Source organism: Staurois parvus, unplaced genomic scaffold (assembly GCF_062004578.1).
Source record: "Staurois parvus isolate SC_StPar_1 unplaced genomic scaffold, SC_StPar_1.0 ptg000439l, whole genome shotgun sequence".
In the NCBI taxonomy this organism is placed as follows: Eukaryota; Metazoa; Chordata; class Amphibia; order Anura; family Ranidae; genus Staurois; species Staurois parvus.
The window spans coordinates 2,472,208-2,497,721 of NW_028318235.1; the positions used below are offsets into that span (position 1 = coordinate 2,472,208).

At 41.1% G+C, this 25,514-nt stretch overlaps 1 protein-coding gene across 2 annotated transcripts in view; it reads right to left on the minus strand.

Moving 5' to 3' along the window:
* The window catches only part of YJU2 (YJU2 splicing factor homolog), a 71,723-nt gene that overhangs the window by 24,869 nt on the left and 21,340 nt on the right, over positions 1–25,514 (minus strand). For both annotated transcript variants that reach the window (XM_089687873.1, XM_089687874.1), the window contains exon 2: positions 7,927–8,027. In XM_089687873.1, the coding sequence (XP_089543999.1) occupies positions 7,927–8,027 (101 nt within the window). The remainder of the gene's footprint in view (positions 1–7,926; positions 8,028–25,514) is intronic.

Consider the following 25,514-nt stretch of genomic DNA (forward strand, 5'->3'; position numbering starts at 1 on the left):
AAGGTTGAAAGCAACTGTGCTGGCACACAAAATGACTTGTAATCAAATAAAAATGTCTTCATAGTCATTACTAAACGGAAATGAGGAAGATGTAATCCTATGGAGGAAATAATAATAATTAAAAAAAAACCCTCTACAAACTCTATAATGTTAAAGACTTATAGCAAACAAAAATTCCATGTTCGTATATATTGCTATACTTGTTTAAGCTGGCCAACTACATCAGTTACTTATATCTTATTTGTTCATAACATACAGTTGCAAGAAAAAGTATGTGAACCCCTTGGGATTACATGGAGTTTTGCATGAATTGGGCATAAAATGTGCTCTGAACGTCATCTGTCACAACAATAGAAGAACACAGTCTGCTGAACATAATACTACACAAACATTAGATGTTGCCATGGTTTAATTGCACATAACATGTAAACATTCACAGTGCAGGGAGGAAAAAGTATGTGAACCTTTGGACTTAATAACTGGTTGACCCTCCTTTGGCAGCAATAACCTCAACCAAACGTTTCCTGTAGTTGCAGATCAGACCTGCACAATGATCTGAAGTAATTTTGGACCACTCCTCTTCACAAAACTGTTTCAATGTAGCAATATTCTTGGGATGTCTGGTGTGAATCGCTCTCTTAAGGTCATGCCACAGCATTTCAATCGGGTTGAGGTCAGGACTCTGACTGGGCCACTCCAGAAGGCGTATTCTGTGCTGTTGCAGCCATTGTTTTGTTGAATTACTTGTATGCTTTGTCCTCTTGCATCACCTATCCTCTGCGGAGCTTCAGTTGGCGGACAGATGGTCGTACGTTTTCCTGCAAAATGTCTTGATAAACTCCGGAATTCATTTTCCCATCAATGACAACAATCCATTCAGGCCCTGAGGCAGCAAAGCAGCCCCAAACCATGATGCTCCCTCCGCCATGTTTTACAGTGGGGATGAGGTTTTGATGTTGGTGTGTTGTGCCTTTTTTTCTCCACACATAGTGTTGTGTGTTCTTCCCAAACAACTCAATCTTGGTTTCATCTGTCCACAGTATATTTTGCCAGTAGAGCTGTGGAACATCCAGGTGCTCTTTTGCAAACTTCAAACATGCTGAAATATTCTTTTTGGACAGCAATGGCTTCCTCCGTGGTGTCCTCTCATGTACTCCATTCTTGTTTAATGTTTTCCTTATTGTAGATGTGTCAACAAAAATGTTAGCATGTGCCAGAGATTTCTGTAGGTCTTTAGCTGACACTCTGGGATTCTTCTTTACCTCATGCAGCATTCTGCGCTGTGCTCTTGCAGTCATTTTTACAGGACGACCACGCCTAGGTAGAGTAGCAACAGTGCTAAACTTTCTCCATTTGTAGACAGTCTGTCTTACCGTGGACACATGAACATCAAGGCTTTTGGAGATACTTTTGTAACCCTTTCCAGCTTCATGCAAGTCAATAATTCTTGATTGTAGGTCTTCTGAGAGCTCTTTTCTGCGAGGCATGGTTCACATCAGACAGTGCTTCTTGAAACCAGTAAACCCAAAACAGGTGTGTGTTTTTTAAGGGCAGGACAGCTGTCAGTAACACATCCAATATCATCACATTGATTGGAGTCAAGGGTGGCTCACTCCTGGCTCCAATTAGCTCTGGGAGAAGTCATTAAGCTAGGGCCTCACATACTTTTTCCTCCCTGCACTGTGAATATTTACATGTTATGTGCAATTAAACCATGGCAACATCTAATGTTTGTGTAGTATTATGTTCAGCAGACTGTGTTCTTCTATTGTTGTGACTTAGATGACGTTCAGAGCACATTTTATGCCCAATTCATGCAAAACTCCACGTAATCCCAAGGGGTTCACATACTTTTTCTTGCAACTGTACTTTAATTGACAAATAATAAAAATAATTTGATTTTTTTCTACTTACCTGTAAAATCCATTTCTTGAAGTATATCACGGGACACACAGCAGGCTCTAATCATTACCATCTGAGTTATGTGCCACCTATAGGTGAATGGACACTGGCTAACCAAAAACAGACAGGAAGTCCTCCCCTATATAACCCCTCCCAAATAGGAAGTCCCTCAGTTTTGTAGCAAGCGATGAACTCCCAGAAAGAGGGGAAGGAACTTTGTGTCCCGTGATATACACCCAAGAAATGTATTTTACAGGTAAGTAAAAATTACATTTTCTTTATTGTACATCGCAGGACAAACAGTAGGTTATAATCATTACCATCTGTGATGTCCAAAAGGAAAGCACTTAAGGGGAAAAAGACAGACAAAAAAATCTTCATCAATTATAAGGAACCTACTCTGCTGTCTGCAGATCCTGTGCGGCTCCCACAACCACTTGGTAAAGCTTTGCGGACGCATGTACCGGAGATCGTGTTGCAGCCTTCCAGATCTGAGCCAGTGATGCTTGATGACAACCAACACAAGATGCTCCCCCACTCCTTGTAGAATGCGTTTTCCCCAAAAGGGGGAACCTTACCCTTCAAGCCATAGGCTTGAGTGACTAACTGGCAGATTGACTGCGAATTAGATGCCGCCCGACCCTTCCTGGCCCTTTTGGCAGAACAAACAATCGAGTTTGACTACTTGATCTGTGCAGATAGCCTTAAATAAATTCTGACAGCCTGAACCACATCCAAAATGTGAAGAGTTTCCTTTCCTGACAACTGTGGAAAAAAGGAAGGTAAGAGTGTTCTGATTCAAAAGAAAACTTGAAACCACTTTCGGCAAAAGAGATGGATGAGGCCTGAAACACCCCTTTATCATGGTGAAGGATCAAAAAATGGCTCCACAAAAGAGCTGCCAGCTATGATACCCTTCTCATCAAAGTGATCGCAACCTAAAAAAAAAAAAAGTAACAAACTACCTTCCGAGTCAATAAGACTAGAAGAGTATCATGAATTGGATTAAATGGTGGTTTCTGCAAAACAGGTATAACAGACAGAATCATACTGAACACCCCTGAGCAAAGGCATGAACCAATGAATAAGAAGCAAACGGTCTATGGATAAACAGATAACTGGCCTTCATTGCTACTTAAAAGCAAATTTACCTCTACTCCTGTATGGAGAAAGGCCAAAATTTGACCAATCAAAAACTTTAGAGGATGTCACTTAATGGGCTTCACACCAGGCCACAAGGCCAGAGATCACTGGCCCAGAGGCAACCCAATCTTTAAGCACTTGGGTTTCAATAGCTAGGCCATCACTGAGCAACTGTAAAACAGGGTGCAAGACTGGTCCCTGAGACAGAAGGTCTGGCAGGACCGGAAATGCTCAAGAGCCATCAACCAGCAAGTTCACCAAGTCCACCTGGTCAATGAACCTGGATGTCAAAATATGACTCACCTTCTCTTGGGCAGCCTGACCCTATTGCCCTTTGATAGCACTCGTGTGCCCTCAACCCCTATTCTGCCTCACTCTCTGATCCCTGTGTTCTTCCTGGCTGCAGAACCATCCGCATCTGCCTCCCTAAGAATGGCCATGTAAACAAAGGCTTCAATACATAATCAAGATGGACACCGGCCCCACGTGCATAACACCCTGACACAAAGAAACACATCCATAAAGTGAGCACACCTATTACCCATAGCTGCTAACAAAGAGGACAAACCCTGGCAGCCCCAAATTGTTTTTTAAAGCGACCCTGCCAATAAAACTTACCAAATCTGCCGTAGGATCCAGTTTCAAAAAGCAGAGGTCCAATCTTCACTCATCATGGCGGGCTTAGTCACTCAGGACCTTCAAGGACTCAGTCCCCCTTTTCTGCTCTGGGGTCCACTGTCTTGAACCTATATAGCACCCTACCAGAAGCTTCCTTGGTCAATGCTGACTGCCCAGGGTTCAATGGGACTTGATCAGACCCTCCATTCACCCCTATGAACTGGGGAGTGTAAACGGATGTGGGTTTTTTTCTGGAGATTCTTGCACTGCGCTAGGTTGCAATTAGATCTGGTGAAGTTAAAAAGGATGACACCCCCAAACTGAACCATACTGATGTGGGGATAGCAGAAGTACCCATTAAATGAAAGGTGCTTCCAATTAGATTCTTCAGGAAGGTATTTATTGATCATTAAAACAGGTTAAAACATCATCAATGCATTTCGTGTCTCTATAGTATCCTCTTAGCCAGTTAAAGGTGTACAGTACACTTTAATTGGTGGAATCTGTGTGTGTTCTTCTAGTCCAAATTTTACAGTAGAAGCTTGTCTAAATACAGTTGCCTGTCATCTGGATGCCTTGAGTTCTGTGCAGGGCAAGCAAGGGTGCTCAGATCTTTGTGAAAACCCTGGGAGCAGAGGATAGGCCAAAGGTCAATGCAACAAACTGGAAGTAGTCATCTGCCACTGCAAAGCATAGAAACTACAGATGAGTTTTGTAAATGGAAACACATAGATAAGCATCTTAGATATCTATGGATGCCATATGATCCCCTGATCTCAGAGGAACAATTACCGATCTTGCAGATTCCATTTGAAAATTTGGAATGCAAAGGAATTTGTTTTTAAGCCCAGAATAGGACAAATACCTCCATTGGGATTTGGTACTGTAAACAGGTTTGAGTAGAAACCCTTCAACCTGTCTTGTGGTGGTACTGGTACAACTCCTCCCTGGAACCTTTAGAAGTGAGGGTGGTGCCCCTTCATGAGAGCATTGTGATCTTTTTGAGCTAAGCCCTGTGCCAAAAAGAAGGACTGAACTTAGGTTAAGCCAGAGAAAAGCGTGAAGGTGCTTGACATTTAGAGGAGCTAAGAGCTCCTGAGAAGGTGGGGCATTGACACTTTTCTCTGCGGAAGCAGAAAACGTTTTCACCTGTGACCTCTTTATTGAATGGTTAAGTGCCTCACCATATATATGTATTTTCTGAAAAGGCATATCGGATATCAACCTCTGGAAGATGTTAGGAGACGAAACGCGTAGGGAACTTTTAAACATATTGTAGGCTGGAGCCAGTCCGATATAATGAGTATATGTGCTGCACCAGTGTCAGTTGTGGGACAATCTTTTAAGTTTATGGTGATTATTCTTTTAATATAATAAATGTGGGGTTTTACACTATGGGAGCCCTCTTTTCCTTTTAATGGGTCCATTGTCCAATATAGCCATTGGGGGAATGTTCCATGAAAACTGCTGTGACGCTCTGCAGGACTCCATGCTGGTCTAATTGTGGTGGTTTCTGCGAGTTCGTTGGTTATTTCAGTATACCAGCCATTCTCTTTGGTAAGTTATTTGGTACTATCAAAGGTAGAGGACATGATTTATGGTGAAGTTTGTGAGGACAGTGATGTTCCTTTTTGCACTCTATAGTTGGATCACCTATCTCTGCATGGGACACGTTACTAATTGTTGTGAATAATTGTGATTGCACTAGACACCTTAAGGAGATATTAGTGGATGCAATTAATATTTAATAACTTTTTTTGCACTGATCACTATGATATTTGTATGCACATATGCACCTTAAGTTTTTGTTATATATTGTTATATGGATTTAGTTTTGATGAAATGTATATATAGTGTGTGTGTGTGTGTGTTATTTAGGGTGATAGCGCTGTCATTTGCAATAAATCACATTTTGTTTTTCTTCTCCCTAGCAATTTTTTATTTTCAGAGTACATTGTACAGTGGATGTGTAATACACCTTACACACTCAGTTTATTCCCAGCACCTTTAACAAACCTGGAATGGGCCTAGTGCCAGGGGCATTAATGTAGTGTCCAAAGAGGATTGCCATGGGACCTGAAAGAACTGGTAGTGGAGAGGTCAGCAGCAGAGACCGCACAGAAAGGAGTGAAGTGTGTGCCAATCTGAAAGTTTTGCAGATTATGGAAAAATCTTACCTCCTCCAATGGAGTTTTTGTTCTGCCCTAAGGTCCATCACAGAGTGCAACCAGAAAAGCTCTCCAGCCTAACGCTTGAAGTAACAGCAGTGTTAAGCCAGGTGAAATGCAAACCTCCATTGGAAGGTACTAGATTGCCAGTCCGTTCGATTACTGAAGCTGATCACTGAAGCATATTGGTCTATGTTCATACAATATATTGAAGCAGAGAGCAGCAATGATGTCACCGCATCAGCTACATGATCAGCCTCATTGGAGTACCTCCCCAGGCCAGAGAAGAAACAAAGTGGAAAAAGACCCACACATTGTCTGGCACAGCTGAAAGGTTGGGCTTTAAGGGCTCATGTACACGGGGCGTTTGGAAAACTCTTCTGAACGATGGAAACTGACTGCTGGAAATCGTAAGTTAAAAAACGTCAGTTTAGCCACGTTTGCATACCACGTTTATGTGCATTTAGAAGCTTTTGCGTTAGAAGCATTTTTAAAAGATAACCTCAGGAGATCTTCCCAAATGCCCGGAATGCACTTTGAGAGAAATAGAGAGAGCAGAAGCAGAGAGAGCAGTATGTGTTGAGATTACCTATCTTTTCTGGTTGTATTCACTATGGATCCCATCATGAGCACAATGCAGCACATTCTAACATTTTTTCCTTCACGCGAAACCTGGAACTGACTGCGCTGGTGTACTAGGCCCATTTGAATACATGGAAAACACTTTTCATGCATTTCTGATGAAAAAAAAAAAACTCTGGACAGCATCTGGACATGGAACAGTTAAAAACACTTCTAAACGCAAACGCTTATAAATGCGGTTAACCGCGTTTACAAGCATTTGAAATGCTGGTAAAATCTATTCCTGAACGCAAGTTTGGTGCATTCAAAAGAAAAACGACTGTAAACTCAACTGCCTGTAAACAAGTATGTGTACATGGACACAAAGGAAAACATTAGGGAGAGTTCAGGGGCTGCTGAAAAAAATGCTCAGCAGCTCCTGAATGTCAGTTTAGCAGCTGCAATGTACATGAGCCCTAAAGCAGAACTAAACTATATCTCAGCAGCACAAGCTGAAATGCTATTTAATAATCTTTTAATACTCAAAGCAAACTCACCCATCCATCCTTTACTTTAAGAAATCACTTTCAAAACACACCTCCCTAGCACTCCTAACCATGGTCACCAGATGGTTCACATAACACTTCCTGGAATCCATCCTTAGCTCATCCATGCAGATAGGAGGGTGTGCTTAGCTGAGAAAGCCCTCCTCCAGATAAAAGAAAAAAAATGCCCTTGAAGACTCCTGCGATGAATGACATCATTCTGGCCTAGACCAAAATGCAGGAAACTGAATATAAAAAAAAAGTTTACAAGTAAATATATTACTTGTAAATGTATATTATACATTGTATCTACTTTACTAATGATAGCAGCATGAGGATAAAAAATTGCTGATTGAGAGTGTTTAGTTCAGCTTTAAGCATGCATTAAAGGGGTAGAGGTTTGATTTTGTTTAAAACATTTTGCCCCAACAAACTAGTGCTAAGAGAACAATTCTCAAAATATGTGCGCATGGTAACAAACAGGTTCTGAGCCACTTGGAATCTGCAACCAACTCCCAGCTGTTTATCATAGAGGTGTTTTAAAACAAGAAAGCAGATTTCAAGGCACAACATCCTTTCCCAATAACTAATTATTTCCATGTAACAGAAATATAGAGCCAGGAGAAAAATTGACATTTTTTAAATGGTATTTAACATATTTTTTGAATTGAAAAACCATTGCTTGTAACATTCTTTTTAGATTGTACGTGCTACCGAGCAGGGCCCTTTGATTCCTCCTCTATTGAAGTGTATTGTAACTACTGTCTGTCCTCACATTGTAAAGCGTTGTGCAAACTGTTGGCGGTATCTAAATCCTGTATAATAATATAATACTAATAATATTCTGTTTACTGATAACTGCAGTACAATGAAGAGAATTTAACAATTATCTAAAGCTTCTTAGCATCGTGTAGAGGAATTATTTACCAAGCCTTAGGTATCCTTACTCTTTATGAACACATTAGAAATCCTCTAATATTTCAGCTTACCTCATGTTGAATGGAGCCATCAGACGAACCACATATTGACGATCTTTTGGAAGTTTTAACTTTGGGATTTTAGAAGGATCAAAATCTGGTGGGTAATATTTCTGCAACAGAAAGAATTTATGTTTCAGAACCAGTGTTGAAAACACTGCCAAGCACTGTTAAATTATCTGTTATACAGTTTCTAAATTCACATTTGCGCAGGCACTACAACCCATTCATTTGAATGGGCTGTTTTGGAAATCGCAGCATGCTCAGGAAGTTGCGTGCCATTGGTTTCCCAGTAAGGGAGTGATTTCCAGCATGTGCCATTATCATTAATGGCTCCAGCACACAGCTCCTGTGTTTTTCTGTGCAGAGGCTTGCGGCTGCAGCTACAGGTACATTCCCGCAGGGGTAATCACCCACACAGATGTGAACCTAGCCTTAAACCTGGGGTCAAGTTATGGAAATTCAACAAGCTATGGGTAATGTGTCTGAATTTCTCCCCATGTTCACCACAGAGATGTCTATTTAGGCCTCATGCACACAGGACATTTTATGAACACTTTAGAAGTCTTTCCTCCTGGTAGCAGTTTTGGCAATAAAAATGCCTTATCATGGTAAAGGTGTGTAATGCATTTAGGCACATTTAGCTGCATCAAGCCATTGAAATCAAAAGTTAAATGCACATTTACATGCGTTTAAAAGTGCCAAGCGTTTTTTTCTGCCAATGCTCCTGGACGCACTGGCAGTGGGGTTTTTCTTCCTGCCTCTAACAGTTTGTGTGCATGGACACATAGGCTAACATGAAGAGGAGTTTAGAGGCAGGAAAAAGCTGTAAAATCACCCAGTGTGCATGAGGGCTTATAAACAGCTTCCAGCACCTGTTTGTTTACATTAGAACAGGGGTGTCAAACTGTGACCCTCCAGCTGTTGCAGAACTACAAATCCCTTAGGCATTGCAAGGCTGACAGTTAAAAGCATGGCTCCCAAAGGCAGAGACATGGTGGGAATTGCAGTTCCTCAACAGCTAGAGAGCTGCAGTTTGACACCTGTGCATTAGAGGGATAGCAAGTTGCCAATTCATGGCTAATAAAAGAGAACAGATAAAAGCGACAGGCTCATTTATTTTGCAAGTTATCCTGCTTGATTCTCTGACACCATTACCCCTATTGTGGATAAAGATTTGACAAACTTTTAGGAAGTTAGTGTTACGGGGCATTGTGGAGCCTTTATGTGTATATATTGATGGGAACGCCATCCAAGTAAACACATGTAGTCTTTTAAGAGTTAATGATTGATGTCCCTGAATTAACTAGAAATATCACAGCACAACCTCCATATGTGGGTTAAGTTAAGAGCCATCCTGGATAAACATTATCACACAAAATCACATGTTTATTGAAGGCGGAAATACATTTGATGGTACCTAGCATTAATACTTTCCACATTAGTCTTTTGATTAATATTCCAATTTCATAGCAGTTAGAACTATAGTATGTGTGTGTTTTAAATGTGCGCTTGTCTCATGTACCCAAGTAAAGTAGGAGAGTGAAAGGACACAGTTGTGGGGGCTGCAATGTGAATGGGGTGCAGAACTATGAGGACCTGTATTGTGAGTGGGGGTGCAGAGCTGTGGGGCTGCAATTTAAATAGGGAGTCAGAGGTGCGATGTAAGGGGGGGGCAGAGGACACCGCTGTGGGTTTGAGGTAAAGGGGGGCAAAGGATACTGTAGTGAGGGCCAGACCTCTGTGAGAAGGAAATTTTACTGATCGGACCTCTATGATTTTTATTTCAATACCCCTAATTTAGTACAACTAATATAAATAAGTAAATAGTATAAATAGAAAACTTCCATATACAGAATCTTATACCTGTGTGCATTTAGGAAAGCATCCATCTGTTCTTTTTTCTGTTTCAATATTTTTATTACGTTTTGTCTTAAGAATACAACAAGCTCAAGATACGCCCACGCAGGGGCAGAGCAGAACAATAACAAAAACAGATACATCCTGCTAACTTGTATTAGCCAAATAACTGAATGTCCAATGACATCAAGGAGGGACAGCAAAAAGCCGAACCAAATAATAGCAACAACAATCCATCAAATTACCAGAAAAAGAAGAGAAAAAAAGAAAAAAAAAAAAAAAAAAAAAAAAAATAAGAAGGAAGGAGAAAAGAAAGAAAAGAGAGTCAGAAAGAAAACACGGAGGAAAGGAAAACTAGAAGAATCACGGATCCAGGGCTAGCACAGGCAACAACTATAAGAGGCCATAACTAGTAGGAGGCAGGGATGGCAAGGAATAACGTATCCACGGTTCCTAAACCTTAAGGAATCTCAGATGAGAATCATGAAGAACACTAGACATCTGTTCATTGATCAACATAGCATTCATCCGGGTCTTCACCCCCTGGAAGACAACCAAAGGGGTTCTCCAAGCTTGAGCTATAGCACGTTTGGCCGAAATAAATAGGTAGGACGCCAATTTCTGCTGAGACCTAGACAGACCCAAAATTGGCCAATGCAGGAGGGCCACCCTTGCATTCCTACAGACCGTAATATGAAATAGCATTTGCAGCAAACCAAAAACCCTAGACCAGAAGCCTATCAATCGTGGGCACGACCACCAAATGCGCAAGACGTCCGCACGTAGACCACAGTTCCCGGAAACACCTATCTCCGCCAGTAGGAATAAAGTGAGCAGTCCGAGCCGGGATCCAGTACTACCAAACAAGAACTTTGTAGGCTGCCTCAAGAGTGACTATTGAATGAACATTTCGCCACCATCCCCCAGGCCCTACGCCAATCCTCCGCCGCAATCGAGAAACCCGATCTCGCTGCCATTGAAACATAAGACAGGGGTGGTGAGGAGGACTTACTGTTAAGAGAGGCATAAATTACAGAAATGAGACCAGGGCACCTTGGGGAATGCTGGCAGACGTGTTAAAGGGCGTTTTGCGGTAAGGATATGTAGAGACACGACAGAGGGATAGGACCCAGTGGCGCAATTGCAAATACCGATAACATTCCTGTGGCGGGACCCCCCTTGATTTTCGAAGAGACTCCCATGATGGAAACGTACCAGCGCTCAGAAAATCATGCACAATAACAAAGCCATGGGAGGTCCACCAAGAGAAAGAAGGGGGATGTTCTAGGCCTGATGGAAATAAAGGATTATGTGTAATCGGCAAAAGAGGTAGAAACGATGATATCAAATTATCCGAATATTTAACAGAATCCCAGGTTCATAAACTGTGAAGCATGATATGGCTCAAATCCGGAGGGTACGACTTAGGCGGGAGCCAAAGCAATGTAGTTAAGGAAAGCGGAGCACAGTTGGGTAATTCCAAGAGTACCCATAACGGGATATCTGTCGTGGCATGAAGCACAGACAACTGTGAAATCTGAGCTGCCACGTAGTATCTAGAAACATGTGGAACTCCCAAACCTCCCTGTAATCTATGAGTATACAAAGTGGCTCTAGGCACTCTGGGATGCTTATGAGCCCAAATAAAAACGGAGAATCCGGCTTTGCAGTACACAAAGATGCAGGGACCTAAATAGGGAGAGTGCGGAAAAAGTACAGGATCTTCGGCAAGATAGTCATCTTGACAGCATGTATCCGGCCAATCCATGATATCGAAGGAAACTGCCAAGAACGAAGCAGGGAAGTAACAGAGCGCAATAAGGGGTTATAATTAGCCAAAAATAAGGCAGAGTAGGTGGAAGTGTAACGCCAAGATAAGCCAGGGAATGGGATGCCCAATGGTAGGGAAATTGTGTCTGCAACCGTTCAACCAGGTCGGCAGGGAGCGTAATATTCAATGCCGTGGTTTTAGACAAATTGATGTGAAGGCCAGATATAGTCGAAAAATGGTCCAATATGACCTGCAGATTGGGGAGAGTGATGGGAGGATTGGTTAAAACCAAAAGAGCATCATCTGCATAAAAGTTGGCCTTGTACTGAGTGCCGGCATAGGGAACACCAGAAATATCCAGGTGATTTCGAATGGCTGTAGCTAGAGGTTCAAAAGCGAGAACAAAAAGAGCAGGTGATAATGGGCATCCCTGTCTCGTGCCCCTGAAACTAGGGAAAGAGGAGGGAAAAAAACCTGCATATTTAACAGAGGCCGAGGGAGACGAATATAAAGCGGAGATCCAAGCCAGAAATGCATCACCAAACCCCCATCTAGACAGTGTATATGTCAAATACTCCCAAGAAAGCGAATCGAACGCCTTATAAATGTCCAGGGATAAAAGAAACCCAGCTATCCTGCGGTGATGCAAGATATGCATGAGATGGATGACTTTATGGATGTTATCAGCAGCTTGTCGCCCCAGAACAAAGCCAACCTGTCACGTACCTGATTGGAGACTGAAATGACGAGGTCGGCCTCACTTGTGTCACTAGCCCTGACCCCAGTGGAAGTGGAATAGAGGGTGTCTACGGACCAGGGGGACAAGAGCGCCAGCAGATGTTGTTTGCAGATCTTGCAGCTGGAGACTTTGGAAGACTGATGAACCTCCGATTCATGAACAGTAGTGGTATGCAGAGCTGGTATAGTAGGTCACCAGGTGTGCACCAGAGCAAGGCAGGAAGCTGGGATAGGAGACAGGAGAAATGTCATAGGAATAGCCGGGGTCATCAACGGGCGGACAGCAAGGTACCAAATCATAAGCAAGCCAAAGTCAGAAGCAGAGCCGAAGTCAGGAGTATCAAGTATCAAGCAGGAGAGTAATCAGAGTCAGGTCAGGAACAAGCCAGGTCAGCAACAAGGAAATCACTCAGGAACGAGCAGGAAACGGGTAACAGCTGAAGACCAGTCAGCACTCAGCACACCTTTTAAATAGTCCGTCTGGCGCCAATCTTCCCCTTGCGTGTGCACGTGCACGATCGCGCATTTCTTTGGGCATGCGCACTTCTATTTGCCAATCGTCTCACCAGGATTCCCTTGCACAACCTGATCTCGATGAATAAGTGAGAGTAGATACTTATTAATTCGGGTGCTCAGAACCTTTCCCAGAATCTTCAAGTCCACATTTAGCAGCGAGATCGGTCTGAAAGCTTGCGGTTCAAAGGCATCTTCAGACTTCTTAGGGATCATAGTAATATGTGCCTGAAGAGAGTCCAAAGAAAGCCAGGATCCCTGCTTCAAAGAATTGAAAAAGGCCATCAAATGAGGAACCAGAACGGTGGCAAATTTTTTATAGTAGAGCCCAGAAACTCCATCTGGGCCTGGAGACTTGGAGGACTTCAAAGATTTGATGGCTTGGTAGAGTTCAGATTTGGAGATATCCGCATTCAGGGCATCTTGGGCTGCAACGGAAAAAGAGGGTAGGAGCAGCTCAGCAAAAAAATTAATCAGCATGTTCAGCAACAAAGGTGTTTTTGGTAGAGAGGACAAAAAATCCGCAAATCTATGTGTAATCTTCACAGGGTCCGAGGTAAGGCCACCGCCCCTCATTCGGAGTTGAACAGGTTTATGCGTGCGACCTATCGAATTAAGTTTCTTGGCCAACATTGGCCCCGGTTTATTGGCGCATGTATAAAACCTATGTCAGGCCTTCTCAGCTCGTGTAGTGGAAAGAAGGTCAAGTTCAGCAGCCACCACATCTCGAGCTTTCCTATTGACCGTAGTCGGGCAGGCTTTCCAAGTAGTGTCTACCACAGCCAATCGCAAGGTCAATTCCAACATCGTCTTCTCTCTGGCCCGTTTCCTGGACGAGGCAATCTGAATCAGGTGACCCCTAATGGTAGCTTTGTGAGCCTCCCACAGAGAGACAGCCGAGGATACAGAGCCCACATTGTCCGTAAAATAGGATTGGATGTGCGAAAGAACCTGGCAGCAAGAAGCCTGAGTGGTGAGCAGGGATTCATGGAGTTTCCACAGAAAAGAGGGCCGAGGCATACCAGAAAGACACAGTGAAAAAACCAATGGGTCTTGATCAGACCAGGGTGAGGTCGAGATGACAATCTTTGGATTAAAGATAAATGTTGGAAGGAAATGAAAACGTGATCTATTCTACAAAAGCTCAGGTGTGGGGCCGAATAAAAAGTGTATTCCCGAGACGTGGGATGAATTTCCCGCAAGACATCAACCAAACCATAAGCTTGCAGCGTATCACGCAATTTAGATTCCCGAGAAAGGTCGTGGCTAGGGGTCCCTCCCGTCGGGTAACGGTGATCGACAGAGGAATTAAGAGCAACATTCGAATCGCCCAGCAATAACAGAATACCACGTTGATGGTGCAAAATCACCTTCAACAAGTGAGAAAAAAAATTTGTGTTGAAATCTATTTGGCACGTAATAACCCACCAGAGTCACCTCCTGATCCCAAAGGGTACCCCGGAGGAGCAAATACCTGTCGGTGGAATCAGATATTTCCAGGTTGCAAGTAAACAGCAGATTGCATCTAAAAGCAATAACCATGCCCCTATGCTTCTCAAGGGCCAAAGCAGAGAAAAAGGTTGGATAATGGTGAGAGGTAGCGCGGCGCGGAGGATTGAGAAAAACCACGTCCACCTCTTGGGACTTATTATGGAACACTTTAGAACGCTTGATCAGAGAATTAAAACCATGGATATTTTGAGAGAAAATCTTCAAAGGTTTTAAAGCCATACTGAGTCAAGGGAATACAGCTGCCAAAATACGCTAAGAATAACGGTCCAATCCTAAAATTCAACCTTACCTTGGGCTGCTCCAGATCCATGAGAAAGAAGAAAAAAAAAAAACACACAAAAAACAGAAGAAAATGTACACTCTAAGGTAGTGTAACAAAACCACAATCAGTGGAAATTGCATCCCAACCGCAAGGACACACATAGGGGGTAGCTCTACCACCAGGCACGTGGGTGCGTCATAAACATAATAGAACCTTCATGGGGAGGGGAAGAAAGGGGGGAGGGGAAGGAAAAGGAGGGAAAGGGAGGAAAAAGGGGAAAAAAAAAAAGTACATTACTTTAAGAAATGCATAATATGACACCATAATATATAAAGAAAATGTAAAATGTAAACAGGTACACCGACATATCAGCATAATAGAGATGAGGCATTCCCGGGTCACAGCCCCGTTAGATCGGAAGCCGGCACCAACCATATAAGGCATAGGACCACGAGCCAGGAAGACCCCCGGTATATGTAAACAGGCACAATAACCCCCTCCCCCCCCCCAAAAAAAACCCCAAGGAGCCGGGGATCCACATAAACAAAATCTTGGTAACAGTAAAATTAGCAGAAACAAAAAAAGACAAAAAAACAAAGGGGATAGGACACAAAGCTTACAAACATATCACCTACCCCAAAAAGAAAAAAAAATTCAACTCAAAGTTGGACCGCGAGGAGCCGGCGGGTGCCGAGGATCACCATCAGTGATCCAGCATTGCATAGAAGAACATTTCACACTGTAAAACTAAAAACAAACAAAACATACGAAACGTTCATCCAACAAGGGCCAGTCAGGTTCTCCGCCCCATCAGAAATGCGGAGAGTCACGGCAGTGGATCAAACCATCTGAAAAGTGAAAAAGCTTACCCATCCAACCGTACTCAACCTGGATCGGAGTGGGAGGATCCGGACAACGGAGGGGTACTAGGGAGGGAGCGTTTACGGCTGCCAACTTTCTCCCAGATACGCCCCAGCTGAGATGAAGAAGGATGTGAACCGGAGGGCCGCACCGGGCTGTCGGAGGTATCCCGCGAGGGCAGAAGTTGTAACGCTTTCAGCCTCGACTTGGCTTCTTCTGGATTGTGGAAAACATGGCTCCTACCTTGGTACACGAACGTAAGCTTAAATGGAAAGCCCCATTGGTACTTTATGTGACGGTTCAAGAGGACTGACGTGAAGGGTTTCATCTGTCGACGTTTCTGTATGGTGGATGGTGCCAGATCCACAAACAGCTGGTACGGATGATCTTGATAGCGAAGATCCTGCTCGTCTCGCGCAGAGTGAAGGAGCGATTCTTTCGTACAGTAATAGGTGAATTTAATTGTGATGTCCCTGGGAGGACCCTCAGACCTCCTCGGACCCAGGGCCTGATGAATACGATCGAACTCCAGACAGTCTATCGGTATCGCTGCATCCAACTCTTGAAAGAGAGCCGCGTGAGGCTCTCTTCTCAGATCTGAAAGGTCCTGTTCATGATTTACGATCAACGTAGCTGCAGCGTCCATCTTATTTTCCAGAACATCAGTGCAGCTTCCCAATTCGCAAATTTCCTTGGTGAGATGAGTCGCTAGTCTGGGAGGTGGTTGTGTGAAGCTCCTGCTGCAGCATGGTCTTAAACCTGGTCAGGAGGTCTGCGGCCCACAAGGGGGGCTGTGGGAGGTCGGCGGACTGCAAGGGGGGCTGTGGCCCCAGTTCCAGCTGAAGAAAAACAGCCCCAAAGCATGATTCTGCCACCACCATGCTTCACTGGAACCATGTCCTCTGGTCTAATGAGACCAAGATAAACCGATTTGGTTCAGATGGTGTCCAGCGTGTGTGGTGGCAACCAGGTGAGGAGTACAAAAGACAAGTGTGTCTTGCCTACAGTCAAGCATGGTGGTGGGAGTGTCATGGTCTGGTGCTACATGAGTGTTGCCGGCACTGGGGAGCTACAGTTTTTTGAGGGAACCATGAATGCCAACACGTACTGTGACATACTGAAGCAGAGCATGATCCCCTCCCTTCAGAGACTGGGTCGCAGGGCAGTATTCCAACATGATAACGACCCCAAACACACCTCCAAGACGACCACTGCCTTGCTAAAGAAGCTGAGGGTAAAGGTAATGGACTGGCCAAGCATGTCTCCAGACCTAAACCCTATTGTGCATCTGTGGGGCATCCTCAAACGGAAGGTGGAGGAGAGCAGGGTCTCTAACATCTACCAGTTCCGTGATGTCATCATGGAGGAGTGGAAGAGGACTCCAGTGGCAACCTGTGAAGCTCTGGTGCACTCCATGCCCACAAGGATTAAGGCAGTGTTGGAAAATAATGGTGGCCACACAAAATATTGACACTTTGGGCCTAATTTTGACACCTAGGGGTGTACTCACTTTTGTTGCCAGCAGTTCAGACATGAATGACTGTCTGTTGAGTTATTTTGAGGGGATAGCAAATTTACACTGTTATACAAGCTGTACACTCACTACTTTACATTGTAGCAAAGTGTCATTTCTTCAGTGTTCTCCACATGAAAAGATATAAAAATATTTACAAAAATGTGAGGGGTGTACTCACTTCTGTGAGATACTGTATATATACACATATACACACACAATGTTGAAATGCGTTTTTATTACAAAATATATGAAAAATATTTTTAAAAATACATTTCAAATATACTGTATGTCTTAAAAAACTAAGAATCTACATTTTTGAAATGCATTTACAAATATATGTAAATATATATGTTGAAGTTACTTTTTTATATGTTAAAAATTTTTTATATATATATATATTTTTTTTTTTACATTTGTAAATGCATTCCAAAAATTTTGATTTGTATTTTTAAAGACATACAGTATATATTTGAAATGTATTATAGATAGATATCTATATATCTATCTCTATATATCTATCTCTATATATCTATATATATATCTATATATAAAAATATTTTGAAATATATTGAATATGGCCAAAATTGTAGCATTTCAAATATATATCAATATATTTGGGAAGAATATTTTTAAAATATATTTCAAATATATTTTTCTTCCATATGGGCCTGATTGATACCTTTTAACAATGAGATCTCTCTGATACTTTGGAAGCGCTCTGCGGATCATGGCTTTTTGCTGTAGGATGAGACTAATGCAGGCCATAGATGGGTCGAAAATCGGCCGATTTTTCGGCCGAAAATAAAATCGGACGATTTTCGGATCGTTAGTGGGCTATTTGTTCGGCCGTTTTTTGGTATTTTGGCAGATTGTTTTTATCGGTAAAGTTGGAAAAAAAATCGGCCGATTTTCGCGGCAATGATGGGCAAATCGGCAGATTTTTTACCGATAAAAAATCTGCGCATGAGCAGTGACCTGCAAGAGGAAGACAAAAAAGAAGAAGAAGAGGAAGAAGAGCAAGAAGAGCAGGAAGAGGAAGAGGAAGAAGAAGAGGATGATGAAGAAGAAGAGGATGATGAAGAAGAGGAGGAAGAGGAAGAAGAAGAGGATGATGAAGAAGAAGGAGGATCATGAAGAAGAAGAGGATGATGATGATGATGAAGAAGAAGAAGAGGATGATGATGATGAAGAAGAGGATGATGATGATGAAGAAGAAGAGGATGATGATGATGAAGAAGAAGAGGATGATGATGATGAAGAAGAGGATGATTATGATGATGAAGAGGATGATGATGGTGAAGAAGAGGATGATGATGAAGAAAAAAAGAAGAAGAGGATGATGATGAAGAAGAAGAAGAGGATGATGATGATGATGATGATGATGATGAAGAAGAAGTAGGATGAAAAATAAGAGGAATTCCAGTCTAGCAAAAAGTGTCCCTGCAGAGAGCTCCGCTATTTCTTTGACAGTTCTTTGACATTTACAGCGGTTGCAACATTGTATCTATTTGTTTCCGAATAAAAACATCTGTATCCTAAATGGAAACAAATAGATACAATGTTGCAACCGCTGTAAATGTCAAGGAACTGTCAAAGAACTGTCAAAGAAATAGCGGAGCTCTCTGCAGAGACACTTTTTGCCGGCTGTAGACGGGATGGAAATCGGCCGATTTTTTTAATCATTGATGGTAACGTCGGCCGCTTGAACGACCGATTTTTCATTTTTTAAAAGAAAAATCGGCCGTTTTTCTCCCCGTCTATGGCCTGCATAAGAAAATGTCAGGAAAGACCTACTAGAACAGCTGGAACTTTATTTGGGGTTAATCAGAGGCACTTTAAAATGATGGCAGGTGTGTACTTACTCCTATTTAACATGATTTTGAATGTGATTGCTTAATCAGCTACATCCCCAGCTACACAGCTACAGCGACACAGCTACATCCCCAGTTATAACAGGGTGTGCACAAGTGTATAACATAAAAATTTTAAATATTTTTATAAAAAATTAAAATATTGTGGTTGCATAAGTATGCAACCACAATATTTTAATTGTTTATGTTTGTTTGCTTCCCCCCCTCAGATTAGTTGATGCAAAAATGATTACACCACACAACAAAAAATACTACATCTAGTATTTTGTATAACCTCCATGATTTGTAAGGACAGCAACAAGTCTTCTAGGCATGGAAAGCACAAGTTGGCGACATATCTATCTTTTTCCATTCTTCAAGAACGACCTCTTTTAGAGCCTGGATGCAGGATGGAGAGTGATGCTCAACTTGTCTTTTCAGAAACAATCAACACAGTTTGGCTTTATACTTCTTTAGCTAACTGCAGTGAACTTGCATGGTGATTTTCTTCAACCTTTCTCAGCAGAAGACGCTCCTGTCAAGGTGTTAACTTCCGTAGACAGCATAGTTGTCTCTGTGAGATGGTTGCAGTTTCATCTTTGTGAATATGAATATGCTAATACCAATATTCCCAAAATATATATCACACAAATATATTTTAAAAAAATTAAAAATTTAACAGTCCAAAAATAGATAAGAAATAAAATTAAATAAATAATGTTATAAAAAGTCACTCTGTGCCAACTTCAATCATCAGTCTTCATATTCAGCCTTTCAATGGCTCACGAAAAAATCTCAACATAAAAAGAAAAATCACAACTGCATTATCTTAAATAAAATATAAATGAAACAGAAGTGATAAACGCAAACAACCATGCGTGATCACAAATAGTGAAAAAAGTGTCAAAACAGTGCCAGTGAATCAATCAAGTGAAAAATATGCATCCAAAAACAACACGTGAAACACTGTGTCCACATGGCATAAGGAGTGAATACCCCTACCAAAAATATGTAAATAATATGCCTTTACACCTCCCGGCAAGGGTATTGTCACAAATTCTGCTTCAACCAAAGGATCATCACAGCCTCATGGATCAGATCAAGATGTCATCCAGATATAGTAGCTTTCAAGTATAACCATGAATCTCCACCAATCCACCGATGCCCACCATATATAGAATACATCATAGCGTAAACCCGCATATACAATTTAAAATACTTTATTGAATATGCTTACATCATGATTCCTCTTTAAAACAGCCTTTATCAGAATATCCAAACCTCTCAGAGTTCCCTGGTTCCTCCACATGGACTTCTATGAGGTTTTGCCAGATTCTAAAATGGCCACCGGATCACTTCCAGTTCCTCTATACGTCTGACATCACTTCCCTTGACATGTTTCGTCACCTGACTTAATCATAAGAGATCTTTCAAAGATGTTTCATCTTTGTTAAATTTTTGTATCACTTTTGCTACAGTATTCTGACTGAAAGAAATTAAGTAATCAAATTCATGATTCGGCACTTATATTGATGGTAAGCTTGCAAAATATTTGGTTTTTATGATTAATCATAATTAATATTAATATGTTTGAATGGACGCCTTTTGCCAATGATATTATTTAATTCTTCAGTAAAGAAAAGTAAGCTGAGATATAAGCTATAGCTGAGACCGAAAGATATGAGTAAGCTGAGATCAGCTAAACCAGCTGAAGACTGAGTATTCTATATTTAGGCACAGCTGGTTAGAAAGTCTCTAATAAATGTCAAAGGTATTAGAAGTGACTTACTATTAATGTATTTTTAATAATATCTGTGTGAATTTCGTATAATTTATAAGTTGAGAGATTTTATATATATATATATATATATATATATATATATATATATTAGTGATTATACATTGATATGTTGTAAAGATACGTACGTAAATTATAATATTTAAACATGAATAGTTGAGGTTACATCATCAGCTTATAGTATCACGTACAGTCAGGTCCATAAATATTGGGACATCGACACAATTCTAACATTTTTGGCTCTATACACCACCACAATGGATTTGAAATGAAACTAACAAGATGTGCTTTAACTGCAGATTGTCAGCTTTAATTTGAGGGTATTTACGTCCAAATCAGGTGAACGGTGTAGGAATGACAACAGTTTGCATATGTGCCTCCCACTTGTTAAGGGACCAAAAGTAATGGGACAAAATAATCATAAATCAAACTTTCACTTTTTAATACTTGGTTGCAAATCCTTTGCAGTCAATTACAGCCTGAAGTCTGGAACGCATAGACATCACCAGAGGCAGGGTTTCATCCCTGGTGATGTTCTGCCAGGCCTCTACTGCAACTGTCTTCAGTTCCTGTTTGTTCTTGGGGCATTTCTCCTTCAGTTTTGTCTTCAGCAAGTGAAATGCATGCTCAATCGGATTCAGGTCAGGTGATTGACTTGGCCATTGCATAACATTCCACTTCTTTCCCTAAAAAAACTCTTTGGTTGCTTTTGCAGTATGCTTTGGGTCATTGTCCATCTGCACTGTGAAGCGGCGTCCAATGAGTTCTGAAGCATTTGGCTGAATATGAGCAGATAATATTGCCTGAAACACTTCAGAATTCATCCTGCTGCTTTTGTCAGCAGTCACATCATCAATAAATACAAGAAAACCAGTTCCATTGGCAGCCATACATGCCCACGCCATGACACTACCACCACCATGCTTCACTGATGAGGTGGTATGCTTAGGATCATGAGCAGTTCCTTTCCTTCTCCATACTCTTCTCTTCCCATCACTCTGGTACAAGTTGATCTTGGTCTCATCTGTCCACAGGATGTTGTTCCAGAACTGTGAAGGCTTTTTTAGATGTCGTTTGGCAAGCTCTATTCTAGTCTTCCTGTTTTTGAGGCTCACCAATGGTTTACATCTTGTGGTGAACCCTCTGTATTCACTCTGGTGAAGTCTTCTCTTGATTTTTGACTTTGACACACATACACCTACCTCCTGGAGAGCGTTTTTGAGCTGGCCAACTGTTGCGAAAGGTGTTTTCTTCACCAGGGAAAGAATTCTTCGGTCATCCACCACAGTTGTTTTCCGTCGTCTTCCGGGTCTTTTGGTATTGCTGAGCTCACCGGTGCGTTCCTTCTTTTTAAGGATGTTCCAAACAGTTGTTTTGGCCACGCCTAATGTTTTTGCTATCTCTCTGATGGGTTTGTTTTGTTTTTTCAGCCTAATGATGGCTTGCTTCACTGATAGTTACAGCTCTTTGTATCTCATCTTGAGAGTTGACAGCAACAGATTCCAAATGCAAAATAGCACACTTGAAATGAACTCTGGACCTTTTATCGACTCATTGTAATTGGGATAATGAGGGAATAACACACACCTGGCCATGGAACAGCTGAGAAGCCAATTGTCCCATTACTTTTAGTAAGTGGGAGGCACATATGCAAACTGTTGTAATTCCTACACCGTTAACCTGATTTGGATGTAAATACCCTCAAATTAAAGCTGACAGTCTACAGTTAAAGCACATCTTGTTCATTTCATTTTAAATCTATTGTGGTGGTGTATAGAGCCAAAAATGTTAGAATTGTGTCGATGTCCCAATATTTATGGACCTGACTGTATATCAGCATATGTACCGGTCAATCAAAAACATTATGTGAGTATCGTCCCCTCCCTTTTATGAAATGGCTTTGCCAAGCAGGACTGACTTCCATACAAGGTATTAAGAATCTCAAACTACGACGCTTATTCGCTTCATAAAAGGTCCATAAGGGACAGTGGACGACGACCGTGCGCACACACACACACACACACACACACACACGCACACGCACACGCACACGCACACGCACACGCACACGCACACACACACGCACACGCACACGCACACACGCACACACACGCACACACACGCACACACACGCACACACGCACACACACACGCACGTCTGAGAAGCTGGAACAGGTGCTTGCTTTAATACAAGATCGTCACTTCTGTCTATTTCCGGCTTCTTCACAAAGTCTCGAGAAGGACAAGGAGAGCATGAAGGACAGAACAGCACATGGCCGGACATCTATGACGATAATGGTGACTTTTTCTTAAACGTCTGCTTGATATTTCTTCAGTAGTTTTATCTACATGGAACTGTTCACGATACGCTTTACATTGTTATTTTAAGCCATTGTGTGATAGAATAAAATAACACTTTATTTTTTATTTCAATGGCTCTGTCATTCATAATCGCCTCAAGACACTAAAAGAAGTATTATGTGTGTCTAAAATCCAACATTTTGGTGAGCCAGCCTCCGCCACAGTTTTCTCCAGTTTTCCATTCCTTGATAAGGGGGAGAAAGCACAATTCTGTGATTTTCAAGTCTTGAAAAAACACGGTGAAAAGAATCTAGCAGAAAAGGCGATTAAACAGAGGTGGACAAGAGGTCCAGTGACTGAGCCGGGTCAAACGAGAAAATCTTCTGATTACGGTGAGTAACAATTATGGAATTTATTGATGAGTTAGCTATAGAAAGCAAGCTAGAGTTTAAAGATGTTTCTTTATATCCTGATGACAGTGACTTATGGAAGTACACGTACAATGAATGTTTACAGGCCAATGTTCAGATAGATAAATCTAGATTTACTGTGCACAGACAGCGTAAAAAGATATCCAATGTCTTAAATTTAGTAAGAATATTCAACAAAATGATTTTGAATGTTGATTTACCTGTTAAAAAATCTTGTACATTAAAGCAGACAGAATGTAGCATTGTACAGAACACAGAAATGCATGACAATTTGTCTCAAAATGCTCTTAATTGCCCAAACTGTGAAATTTTTTGTAATTTTGTGTAATTACATAGAGAACCTTGAGGAACAAATTGACTCAAAAACAAATCTTTTGTTAAGACTGCAGAATGACAGTAAACAGGTTGCCATGATAAACACAGATGACAAACAGAGTGATTCAAGATCAGAACCACGACGGTCTGATATTTCTGAAAGTTTGGATATTGACTCTGATGATGAAACACAAATTAAACATAAAGAATTGTTATGTAAAACTGCAAAACTTAAGTTGCAAATACATAATCAATTAATGAAAGACATCCCTGCTTATGATTCAAATAAAGACATCTACAGCAACATGGAAATGTATGAAATGCACATCAAATGTCATCAGCTTTCAAATATTGAAATAAATAATTTATTTCCGTTATGGCTACCAATTAAATTTATGACTCGAATAGAAAATTCTGTTATTAACAATAAAGATCAGTAAAAAACAGTGACGCGACAGACTGCGACAATTGCTGTTATGTTCAACTGGTGAGGACGTACCTTCTGTAGAAATGCTAGACTTACTTCAGACTACTACAGAAGACGACCCTTTTGAGTTTAAAAATAAGTTTTCCAAAGCATATAAAATTATATTTGGAGTAGAAAATGAGGAAGACTCAGCTATGATCAAAGCTTTTGTAAAGAAATTCAAGTATCTTGACCCAGTAACAGTTGCCATAGCAGAGGAAAAACAAAATCTGAATGACATAGTAAGTTTCATGGACAAAATCCGGAGAGAATTGAAAAATAGCAATCTCACTTACGAGGTAGCTGTGATTCAAAGTGACAAAAATAGCCAGACAGTCATGCCAGGTACCACAAGTCCCAGTAAGAATGACAACGACAGATGCAAGCGAGTCATAAAGAGTATACCACATGCTTTCACTGTCATAAACAAGGACATATTAGATGGCATTGTTGGAAGTTTAAAATTGACTCACAAATAAAGAATATGGAAATAAAAAATGAAAAAGCAGCTTTTGTACAACCTGCTTTGTTGTGTAATGATAAAGGTTTAACTGAATTGCCTTATGCCTCAACAGTTAAACAGATTGATAATTTGACTAGCAATAAGTGTTCAGACAACATGGTGAGAAGGGCTGTCACTGACACAAATGGTTTATTACCAGTTTCAAAAATAGAATCATGTCCACATTCATCCCCAATACCATTAGAATTTGACGCTCCAATTGTATTGGATGACAATGGAAGACCATTTGTACAAGGTTTACTGAATGGTAAAAAGATTACATTTTTGATTGACAGCGGATCTGAGAAGTAGAGAAAACATACCTGTGAAACCAAATTCACCCATGTGTAATATAAAGGGTTTTAATAATACAGGTCATTCCACTGCTAGACAGGTACTTAATGTAACATTTGAAGTACCTGGGCTAGTGAAAACTAACATTGATATTTGGTACTGTAACGCCACAGAAAATATTCTTGGCATTGATGTGATCAATAAGCAGAAGTGGATTATTGATATTATGACCAAAGTTATTTGGAGGAATTCATCTGGGCCCAAATCAATGTTAATTGATCCTTCTGTATATAGTGATGTTGGTTTCATTTCTAAAATGTCTACAGCACAAAAATGGCCTGATACTGATGGTAATTGTGTTTTAAAGGAATTGGTACAACGTTTTCCAAGTTTATGGTCAAAGTTTAAAAATGACATAGGAACTTTGAAAAATACAGAACTGAATATTGAGGGAAAAGATCCTATACCCCATAATCAGTATGAGTTACCACAAGAATAAATAGGACCACTTTCTGCTATTATTCAAGAGTTTGTACAACTTGGCATTTTAAAGAAAACACAATCTGTGGTAAATAACTGTATTTGGCCTATCAAAAATGCTGACAATTCA